The sequence below is a fragment of the Palaemon carinicauda genome, chromosome 6 (genome assembly GCF_036898095.1).
Source record: "Palaemon carinicauda isolate YSFRI2023 chromosome 6, ASM3689809v2, whole genome shotgun sequence".
Classification (NCBI taxonomy): domain Eukaryota; kingdom Metazoa; phylum Arthropoda; class Malacostraca; order Decapoda; family Palaemonidae; genus Palaemon; species Palaemon carinicauda.
This window is the reverse complement of record NC_090730.1, coordinates 137,546,491-137,558,990: the sequence shown is the minus strand read 5'-3', so window position 1 is coordinate 137,558,990 and position 12,500 is coordinate 137,546,491. Positions and strand designations below refer to the sequence as shown.

Here is a 12,500-nt window from a genome sequence, read left to right as displayed (position 1 = left end):
TCACGTGCTATTTATCTTTTCTGAACTTATTATGATTAGTTTAATTAGAAGAGTAATATTCCTTTCTTTACGCCTCCACTGTCGTTCTGTCGCTCTACGGAGGCAAGTTTAACTTCGTAATCTTCCAGTTTTCCATTCACCTGAGCTTACTGGAATTTAATTTGGTGAATGTTAGGAAGCCTCGACAATATCTCAATTTCTTTTTATTCACGCGAGAACCAGAGATGCAGAGACCATGAGAGAGAGAGAGAGAGAGAGAGAGAGAGAGAGAGAGAGAGAGAGAGAGAGAGAGAGAGAGAGAGAGAGGGGGGGGGTTATGAATTCACCGTGAAAGAACTAGAATAAAAGACAAAATTCATGAATGGTCTTAATAGAACTAGAAACGGTGGTACAGTGATCATGAGTGTACTTGAGAGAACTATAAATTATAGAAAGAAAGAGGTAGGGAGACCTCAAATATACTGCGAAGGAAATTGTAAAAGAGACAACGACTGGAATGAGAGAGACCAATACCATGTATTTATCGTGAATTCGTAAGAGAATACGAAGGAAATGTGAGAACTAGCACGACAGACCGATCAAACATGTGAGAGATCTGTAATAAGAACTAAAAAGAGACTGGGACGATATATGTATAACGCTAGTAGTAGACAAGAGAGACCTCGAACATCGCCTGAGAACTACCACTGATGCACTGTAATGCAATGCTCTCCCAACCCACTTACTATTCTTAACCTTGTAAAGTGGGAGAGTGGTGGGCGTAACCAAATAGAACAAAATGAATGTATATGGACAGGTAGAAAAAAAGGGGAAAGCCTTTGTGCGGGAAAGACTGAAAGAGCTGAATCTGTAGTATGCCGTATGTGTATTGGTATATGTATGTACAGTATATGTAAACGTCAGTGTAATTGGGGTTTATTTTTTGTTTATGCCGAGTGAATAAAGAATATAATATATATATATATATATATATATATAATGTAGACACACCTCTATCATTAAAAAGCTCCGTAGATGGAAAGCCCCTGGTTAAGATGGAATAAGTGCTGAGATGATACTGGTTGAAAATTTAGTGACCCCCAGAATACTTAACAAAATTCTTTTGTAGAATGGGAAAAGGCAAAAGCTGATGAATGGGAGCTAGTAGTTTTGTTGAAAATGGCAAAATAGGAGACTTGACTGATTGCAATAATTACAAAGGCATCATGCTTACGTCAGTTGTCATGAAAATATGTAGTATGCTTATTCTAAAGATCAGAGAGAAAGGTTTATGAAAAGCTGAGAGATGAACAAGCAGGATTTAGAAAAGGTAGAAGCTGTACTGACCAAATTTTCATATTGAGAGATGTTGTACAGTGTAACAATGCCTATAATATAAAAAAAACACTTTTGATGGCATTTGTGGACTATGAAAAAGCCTTTGATAGAGTTCATCGGCCAACTTTGTGGAGAGTCCTGCATTATTATGGAAATCCTCTTAAATATGTAAATTTAATTAAGTCTGTTCATAAGCATAGCAAGTACAAAGATAATGTTAGAGGGGTTCTGTCAAATAAATTTCTTATGAACAGTGGAGTACTACAAGGGAATGTGTTTTCACCTATGTTGTTTATCCTTCTCATGGATTTTGTAATGCGTAGAACAGTTGTAGATGGTGGAGAAGCATTGGACTGGGTTGGTAATAGGAAATTAGATGACCTAGAGTATGCTGATGACACTGTACTTATTAGCAGAATAACACAGGATTTGCAATGCTTGCTGACCAGAATGCATGAAATATCACAGGAGGTTAGGCTCAAGATAAATGAGAACGGAATATACAATGGCAGATGAAGTATCATTGGAAGATGAAAGGATTAATGAGGCCGAATTCTTCAAGTATTTAGGAACTGTGATCTTTAATAAAGGGTGTTTAGAATTGGACTTTAATAAAAGCTTGATAAATCAAATCAGATAATGGCTAGGTTAAGTAAAATTTGGAAATCAAATCGCCAGAAATTGCTTATAAAAATCAGGCTATATATCAGCAGATTTTGTAAATTTGAAAACAAAGCCTTCAGAAGAATAGTGGGAGTTGAATGGCAGGATAGGATTATAGTTGAAACAAGAGAGACTACTGAGTGCCATATGTCGATGAGATCATGATGAGAGATAGATGGAGATGGTTTGAGCGTGCTCTTAGCACTCCCCAAGAGGGATAATTTACCAAACGTTTAACTGGACTCCACGAGGCACTAGAATAGTTGGAAGACCCATGCCTGCCTGGCTGAAGAGTATGAAGCGTGAAGTAGGAGATGATGAATGAAGAAGTATATAATTAAATGCTCAAGATACAGATAACTGGTGAAATCTAACCGAGGCCCTTTGCGTCAATAGGCGTAGGAAGAGATGATGATGATGATACACACACACACTATATACAGTATATATATATATATATATATATATATATATATATATATATATATATATATATATATGCTTTTATTTTCCTAAATACATGCAAATAATGCTGAGATGGGAAGGCATTAAGGATATTTTTAGAGCATTCAATGAGTGTGTGTTTGAATGTAAATGTGCCTCAGGAAATGTGCCGGTACAGATAAAAAGGTAAACAATGGCCACCCATCAGCCAACTCAACTGTTGCATTTGGTCCATTGTTCTCATGGACGGTACCCTGTCGGGTAGGTACTGGTACTCTCAGGCGTAGGTGCACCTGCGGTTTGTATACAATTTGAACTTTCCACTGTGTCATGGTGCAGCCTTGTCCTGCGTTTTTATCTCTGAAATATTCTTGGTTGTTCTCTCCTTCATTGGTTTTTGTGACTTTCTTTGATTATTGTTCTTATTAATTGAAAATACACAGACATATTATTATTATTATTATTATTATTATTGCCTTCGCCAGAATCAAAGATTTTGCGAAGGGCAGTATTCACCCCTGTCTGTTTTTTAGTTTGTTTATTTGTTTGTTAGTTCGTGAGTAACTTTACACAAGAACTATTGTACCGATTTTGACCCAACTTAGTAGGAAAGACAGAGAAGCAAATTGTATCTGCTATTAGAACACCTGTGTACAACCTGTGATAATGAGGAGTATATGAATGTAACATTTTGGATAAAGTACATTGAAGTACAAGTACGCAACATTACTTTGAGAGAGATCGCAATGGACAATATTTTTTCATTTTATTCATTTGTTTGTGAACGACATTACGCAAAAACCACTGAACCAATTTCAACGAAACTTGGTTGATAACTGCGGCACGTTCCAAGGGCAAATCCGTTAGATTTTGAAGAAAATACATCGAAATACAAGACTACTTGGTGTGTTGAAGGCATGTTTTCTACTAAATGCCGCTCTAGTTATGATTGTTGTTGTTGCTGTTGTCATTATTATTCACAAGTATGAAAAAAGGCACTATTTTCCTAACCCACAATTTCTTATTTTCCTTCTGCAGGTCCTGGTGGAGGACTGGGAGCATCCCGAGTGGGAATGTGAAGTGGAGGTAGAGGTGGATGTAAGCGACATCAACGACAACCCGCCCTCATTCGCCTCGGAGTCTGATGAGGCAACCTCCGCAACGGTGCCCGAGGATGCCCCCGTGAACACGGTGCTGTTGAAGATGTACGCTTCTGATCCTGACCTGGGTGAGTAATATTGACCTTTTGCTCTCTTCGTCTTCTCCTTTTCCTTCAGCTTTTCCCATTTGTATATGGGGTCGCTTTTTCTCTAGAGCTTTCTCCATATTCCTCTGCCCTGTACATTTTGTTCTCTTAGACCCTTTTCTTCATGTCATTCAATGATTTATCTTTCCACCTGAACTTTAGACCTTTTTCTCTATTCTTTCTCTGATGACCTTTTCAAATTATTCATAGCAAATCTCGACCTTGGTAAGCAATGCTTGCTTTTTTATCGAGTCATATCAGACCTTGAGTATGGTGAACGGTAATGACTTTTTTTTCTTCATTTTTGCCGATCCTTCCAGATGATATCAAATCCTGACCAATGTTAGCAAGGGGGTATTTTTCCCCCTTTTTAATCGATTCAGACCTTGACCTTGAGAAGCTATTGTGACATTTTTTGTCATTTGTGCTGACATTTTCAAATACCTCGTATCAGACCCTTACCTGGGCTAGCAATGCTGCAAATTTTTCTTTATTTCTTTTCCTTTTTCAAATGACTTATACCAGACTTTGCCTTTTGAGAGCTACAATAACCGTATCTTAATTTTTGTTGACCTTTTCAAATGAGTAATATCAGTTTCTGACTAAATCAGACAAATGTGTTTGAGCAATGATAACCTCGTATTTGAGGTTAACTGGCATCAGTAATTGTTTCATACCTAACCAGGACGTAAGTGAGCAGTATTCATCTTGCTCTTGGCTTTATGCTGGAAAAATATAATTGAGTTTTATCAAATCTTAAACAGAGTTAGCAATTATGACCTCTTGTCCATGATGTTGGCTGTCTTTGTCATGACACGATTACATTACAGTATATTCAGACCTGCTTTTTCATATGATTGTTCCCCTCCCCTTAGGTATCAGCCGTCGAATTCGATATAGGTTCGTTGATTCCGCCGATGGGCACTTCAGTATTGACGAGACTGAGGGCGTGATCAGTCTTGCCAGGCCATTAGACCGTGAGACCAAGGATTCTTATAGCCTGACAGTTCAGGCAATCGACATGGGAGTCCCTCCTTTGTCATCGACCACTGTCCTCACGGTTACTGTGACTGGTAAGTGGATTAAATTTCCTTTCTGGGCTTATTGTTACTGTGCATTCATTTGTCATAGTAGTAATAGGGAAGAAAAAAAAACATTAGCACCATTTAAAATGCCACAGTTCCTTATTAGCTGTTATAATTTAGGCTGCAAGGTTTCGTATTGCAATTGCTTTTACCATTTTGCATGACAAACGATAATTAGGATTATAGTAGATAGCATGAAATGAATAAGGGGTATATTTCATTATGTGATAGTGCAAGTATTTTTTCCCGGCGTAGTCTATAACGGTGTTCATATTTGTTAAGGACAACAACATTTTGTGATTAAGAGGATTTTATTTTCATTGGAGAATCTCTTGGGCGTTCCTTAGTTTAAGGCAGACTGGAAGATTCAAATTACACAAGTTTAAAGCAAATTTTGTCTCGCCCGTTATCAAAGCAATGGGAAACTCTTTTTCTATGATGGTTAGTAGGCCATATGCCTGAATGATTCCATAATCTATTTAATATGATTAAGTGATAACCTGATGAACGTGTTACAGAATATGTTTTTCATATATCGCTATGATGGTATATTTTCTTTTTTCATGTTAATGTATTTGCTCCATAAATTGAAACGCAGACTTTTCCATCCGTGTTGAACCCTAAATCGATTTTCTTTCATGTAGATGTGAACGACAACGCTCCCGAATTCGTTCGGAAGTTGTTGGAGACGACGGTGGCTGAAAACTTAGAAGTTGGCACTGAAGTATTGCGGGTGATGGCCACTTCAAGAGACATCGGTATCAATGCGGATATCACTTATTCCATTCACCACACGACAAAGGAGAAGTATCTGGCCATCCATCCCAAGACAGGTAAATGATAAAGACATTTTAGGGAGAAGTGCAACTTCTTGAAATATTACTCGTTGGGAATATTTTCTGTTTGATGTGTCTCGTGTTGTATGAGAGAGAGAGAGAGAGAGAGAGAGAGAGAGAGAGAGAGAGAGAGAGAGAGAGAGAGAGAGAGAGAGAGAGAAATGGGAAAGTGATGTTTTGGGCTTTTAAAATGTACAGGCGGTATTAAACTGGAAGTTTTGAGCCAAATGAAAGGGCTCATTACAATTTACATTGCTGCATTGCAATTAAAAACGTATTGCTGAACTTGTTTTTTGAAATGCAAAAATGTGTTAAATTTATGCATTTTCTAAAGAGGAACTGTTAGAACGCTCCCAGTTTTAGGAAGAGATATTCACCCTTTGTGAAAACGATAGCTGTAAATTTCGTTCAGATATTAGTATACATGGCAGGAAATTGTAAACTATTTTGGCCCAGACAAATTACAAAATTTAAATTACAGTCAAGAGCATTTTAGTTTTCGTTAAATTTTTACTTGACCTGCCAGTTAAATATTTTACTGCTGTCAGCGAAAGGTTGCATTGGATAAGTTATTTTAGCCTGTTCTCTTTTTAATGTATAGCCTATACATATCTGGGGCTAATTGCAGATGATACTGCGAGTACCATAAGTAGCTCTAAGATTGTGAAGCAAGATCATGGCAGCCTATGTATGCCAAACCAAATCTGCTATGTGAAAGATTGCATTACATAAGCTATTTTGCCCTGTCCTTTTTTACTGTGTAGCCTATACTTACATTGGTTTGATTAAAGATAATACTACGAGTACCACAAGTAGCTCTATAGGATTGTGAAGCAAGGTAATGGCAGCCTATGTATGCCAACCCAAATCCCCTGTGCGAAAAATTGCATTGCATAAGATATTTTGCCCTGTCCTATTTTAGTGTATAGCCTATACTTACATTGGTTTAAGATCATGGCAGCCTATGTATGCCAACCCAAATCATCTGTGCGAAAGATTGCATTGCATAAGATATTTTGCCCTGTCTTTTTTTAGTGTATAGCCTATACTTACATTGGTTTAAGATCATGGCAGCCTATGTATGCCAACCCAAATCCCCTATGCGAAAGATGGCATTACATAAGCTATTTTGCCCCTTCCTTTTTTAATGTATAACCTATGGTAACATTGGTTTGATTAAAGATAATACTACGAGTACCATAAGTATCTCTAAGATTGTGAAGCAAGGTCATGGTAGCGGTGGGTAGCCTATGTATGCCAACCCAAATCCCCCATGAATCTATAGATATTACCATTAATTTTCTTTTCTATTTAATAAGGTGTGATAAGTGTCGGGGCGCCCCTCGATTACGAACGCGTCCATCAAGTTGTAGCTACTGTCATCGCAACTGATGGAGGTACCCCGCCACTGTCATCCACGGCCCTCGTCAACCTCACGCTCACGGACATCAACGATAACGCCCCTATCTTCACCCTTCCCTCCTACACGGCCACCGTCAGGGAGGATTCCCTGCAAGGCGCCAGTGTCATTCAGGTAGAGTAGAGGTGTCACAGTTACTGCTACCTGTAAATGTTCATTATTTTATAAGAAAATAACTACTTAGTAGGTAGAGACTTTATCAAGAACAATTAACGCCTAATTGATTTTTTTTTTCATTAAAAGAATTGAAAGAAAACATATATTCTCCAAATTAGTTTTAAAAGATTTAAAACTGAAATGCAAATCAGCTATCTTCAAATCTAGAAAAGTTAACATGATACCAGTTAGCACGACAGGCTTATATAACCAATTCCAAAGAATCCCGCCCCAAATATAAACCTTATATTTAGTAGGTATAATGACAGAATCATCAATACTATTGAGTTAGATAATCGAGGGAAGAAACCGCCCTACAATGATAATAAAGACCGTCCCAACGACCTATATAAAATAATTTTTATGGATTATGTGTCATCGATATCAAAGGGTTACATCGCTTCCCTCCTAACCTCCATTTCGTCCCGGATTGACAGCAACTAATCAGAGGGGAGTGATTGCTGTTGGCTAGTTGCCTATATTTCGTCTCTCTCTCTCTCTCTCTCTCTCTCTCTCTCTCTCTCTCTCTCTCTCTCTCTCTCTCTCTCTCTCTCTCTCTCCTTTTTATTTGTGGCCCTTTTTTCTACCTTCCGTTGACGTTAGGGTTTTTCTCCTCGATTTCCGGCGTGGTGGGTATCAGAGGGATTTTTCACTCGAATGGTTTCTGTGAGAAAAAAAAATTGACTTTTTATTAATACTATTTTTATTATTTGTTTTATTTGTTATAAACATCGTCTTGGTATCTAACGTTGTTTTAATAGATTGAAATTATAGAGGGAAAAGTACTTTTTTATGTTAAAACATTTTTACAATACTTTTATATTTTCCGTTTAATATTTTCATTGATAAGTATGTCATAAGTATCATGTTATCCTTAGACTGAAAGAAGATATTTTTCACCTGAGTATAAACTTTATGTTCAAGGAACGCAACCATGTGCCAGCAAAAGATCACCTTTAATTAATAATAAATTTTGAGGAAGAAGAGTTACTGGGGTCCCTTTTATACTCGTTAATTTTTCGGAATTGCAAAACCGTAATAAATTATGTTATCAATAATGACTTACCAATATTATCTATTGTCTTGAATTAATAGTATTTCTTATTTTACGTGCTATGTTGTTGCATTTCTTTTGTTAGGTTGTAAAATGAATACACGTGTTTTCTTTGAATATTTCAAAGCTGACCTAATATTAGTGACTATAGTCCATTTCTTTTAGCGATGCATATTTGCACCGACTCGCAGCGGTGCCCTTTTAGCTCGGAAGAGTTTCCGGATCGCTGATTGGTTGGACAAGATAATTCTAACCAATCAGCGATCAGGAAACTTTTCCGCGCTCAAAGGGCACCGCCGCGAGTCGGTGCAAATATGCATCGCTAAAAGAAATGGACTATAGATTAACATTTATTCTTTTGGCTATATTGTTACTGGAGAATTTAAAATATTCATAATCCTCATGCGTGAGGTATGTTTCAATTATTGATTGGAAATGAAAAGTAAATGAAGGTTTTATATTAATTTCAATTATTTGACAAATTACCTTTTGGGATTTTGTGTTTATTGAGGGTACTGTATTTGTTACATTTTATTATTATTATTATTATTATTATTATTATTATTATTATTATTATTATTATTATTATGAATGTCGTAATTTTAATGTTTTTCATTGTTTCAAGCATTTGAGAAATTACCTTTTTATGATATTGTACTTATTCATAATGATGTTGATTATTATTATTATTATTATTATGATGATTATTATTATTATTATTATTATTATTGTTATTATTATTATTATTATTATTATTATTGCTATTATTATTATTATTATTATTATTATTAGTATTGCCGTTATTATTATTATTATTATTATTATTATTATTATTATTATTATTATTAATATTATGATGATGATGATGGATGTCTTTCTCTCCCAGATATCGGCAAGCGACGTGGACGCAGGCATCAACAGCTTGGTGCGTTACAGCATAAGTGACGGCAACAATGAACACTGTTTCCACATCGACCAAGACACTGGCATCATTACCGTCCTTAAAAAACTAGACAGGGAAAAGGTACTGTCAATTTTTATTTTACAATACTCTGTGCATGAGAGAGAGAGAGAGAGAGAGAGAGAGAGAGAGAGAGAGAGAGAGAGAGAGGAGAGAGATAAATTTAATGAAGACCACAAATGGTTGGTATTTGTCTGTTTGTAAATAAATGAATGTATATATGAAATGAACTGAGAGATAATTTATAAGTATATGCACGCTTTTATATATATATATATATATATATATATATATACATACACTAAATATATATATATATATATATATATATATATATATATATATATATATATATATATATATTTATATAAACACACGTATATATATACATAGATATGCAATATATATGTATATATATATACAGAGAGAGAGAGAGAGAGAGAGAGAGAGAGAGAGAGAGAGAGAGAGAGAGAGAGAGAGAGAGAGAGAGAGATAGTCATGTATGTACTCATGTAGCAGGTTATATGTATGTATGTATTTGCGTTGAAATATATTTCAGATTTCATCTGGGCATCAAGAGAAAGTAGTATTTCTGGCATCGGGTCATAAGTGATTTTTTTTATTAATTTTGAAGGAGTATTTTTGCATATGCGAGGTCGTTTCCTTTATAAAGTAATTATTATATACTTGCTATGCGAGATGTATCTGTTTGTATCTGTTCTGTATGCCTACATTTAGGAATCTCTCTCTCTCTCTCTCTCTCTCTCTCTCTCTCTCTCTCTCTCTCTCCCCAACAAAACCAGTAAAATGGATAGGTACGCTAGATGCATGTACACGGTAATAGAATATTTGTGAAATCAATTGCAATTAGATTAAAACATCTCGTGATGCATTTTACAACATTCAGTCATAACTCTCTCTCTCTCTCTCTCTCTCTCTCTCTCTCTCTCTCTCTCTCTCTCTCTCTCTCTCTCTCTCCTCTCTCTCTCTCTCTCTCTCTCTCTCTCATTTTATACTTGTATATTACGTAGGGTCCCCAAGAGTCAAATTTAAGACTCACCAATTGAGAATTTTCACTTGCTATAAATTTTCCATTGTGACTTGGTAAAAACATACTGATTGGCGTTTCTTAATCATCAGAAAGAATCTCTATGTCAAGTGTATTTGGGAGGGGAGGGGGGTATAAGGCGAACAAGACTATGAAATCTGAAAGAAAAAGAGATCAAGGAAACTATTACTAAAACGTGGTTACTTTACGAAGAAATCACAGTAGCAAAATACCAAGACATATATTGAAATACACGACGTTAGTGATCAGCATAACCGTCCATATAATATCAGTCATTAGCAAGCGACACATGAGTAGGAATATGTTCCTGAACTTTATTGGGTTAAATTATTTCACTTTATTTTACTACATTTTACTACATTTTATTTTATCAACAATGTTTTTATGGAGTATCGCTAGACTATCATCCTTCTTTCGGAGAGCGAAGCACAAGGTTTAATAGCTGAAAAAGTATCAGGGAGGGAAAGTTGTTTATGGCTCTGGTGTAAATATTGTGAGCGCGTAAATTCTCTCTGCATTTTTATTACAGTTCCACCGGGAATTGAACCTTGACATCTAAGCGCAAGTGGGCCTTGAGGTGATCTATTTTTTATTAGCGCTCAAGACACCGAAACGTTAGTGGTCCAATAACTGTTAACTTTGATGGGACTTCAGCTAATGCCGAAATCCTGACCGAACTGAGTAAATCCTCTGACCGGATTGCAATGGGCCAGGGGAAACGGATTGTGGTGGCCTGGTGGTAGCGTCCTTGCCTGGTAACTGCCAGACTGGGGTTCGAGTGCCACTCAAACTCGTTATTTCCTTTGGTCGCTGCAACCCTCATATCCTTGTGAGCTAAGAATGGGGTGTTTGGGGGAGCCTATAGGTCTATCTGCTGAATCATCGGCAGCCATTGCCTGACTCTCCTTGTTCCTAGCTTGGGTGGAGAGGGGCCTTGGGCGCTGATCATGTGTACATGTGGTCAGTCGCTAGGGCACTGTCCTGCTTGATAGGGCAGTGCCACTGTCCCTTGACTCTGCCATTCATAAGCGGCCTTTAAACCTTTAAATAAAGGTCTCGGCGATGCGGGTTTCGAAGGGCTTTCCTTTTTAAATGTTCAAATGCTCCTCTAAGTGGAAATGTTACTTTCTATTGGCTGTCACACGTAAACGGTCGCTAGATAACCTCGTTACCGTAAATCTTATTTATTCATTTACTTGTGAGTCATGTATTTATTCATTTATGCATACAATAACAACAACAACAACAACAAACGCAACCGATTCTAGTCCACTGCAGGACAAAGACCTCAGACATTTCAATCCATGTTTGGGGTTTGACCAATTTTCAGTACCACGGTAGCCAACTGCGGAGTGGTGATGGTGGGATATTTTTTTTCTGATAGCTCACAACAAACCAACCTAATATGAGTGGCCTTGGCTAGTACAGCCATGCTGATCATGGCGGTACGCAAACCCTTTCACAGAAATAGGGAAAATAAAAAATGAAAAATTTTTCCTTACACAAAATAATAAATATTTCAGGTATTAATAAATAGCCTGGAGAAATTATGTAATAGAACCGAAGGAGTAGGTAACATTTTTGTTCTATCAATAATAGTATTCGTCTACTTGTTTTCAAATATAGAGAAATCGATTTTGCATTCGGGAATTACTTCCTCTCTTCAGAGGTCCTGCAATCCTTTACTACCGTCTCCTTCCACGAGAAAATTTTGCGCGTTAGCTCAAGTGGTTTTGGCGAGAAAAAATGGAATAGTGGGGTCGTGCGATAAGATTATCACACGTATATATATATATATATATATATATATATATATATATATATATATATATATATATATATATACATATATATATATGTATATATATATATATATATATATATATATATATTTATATAATTTACATGAATTTTCATACTTTTGTGTATGTATTTGCGTATGAATGGATATACATTGGGTGTATACTGTATATATTGATATAAAGGATATGTATATATATATATATATATATATATACATATGTAAAATATATATATATATATATATATATATATATATATATATGTATGTATGTATATATATACATATATATATATATATGGATATATATATAAATGTATATATATATATATATATATATATGTATGTATGTATATCTATACATATATATATATGGATATATATATAAATGTATATATATATATATATATATATATATATATATATATCTGTTTGTTTATATATGTGT

The 12,500-nt window shown here is 35.8% G+C and overlaps 1 protein-coding gene across 1 annotated transcript in view; it reads left to right on the top strand.

Annotated features, from left to right (window-relative positions):
* Positions 1-12,500, top strand: part of LOC137642659 (fat-like cadherin-related tumor suppressor homolog) — a 211,370-nt gene that overhangs the window by 135,592 nt on the left and 63,278 nt on the right. The window contains 5 exon segments of the mRNA XM_068375426.1: positions 3,463-3,652; positions 4,546-4,743; positions 5,400-5,588; positions 6,911-7,125; positions 9,108-9,245. Of these exon segments, the coding sequence (XP_068231527.1) occupies positions 3,463-3,652; positions 4,546-4,743; positions 5,400-5,588; positions 6,911-7,125; positions 9,108-9,245 (930 nt within the window).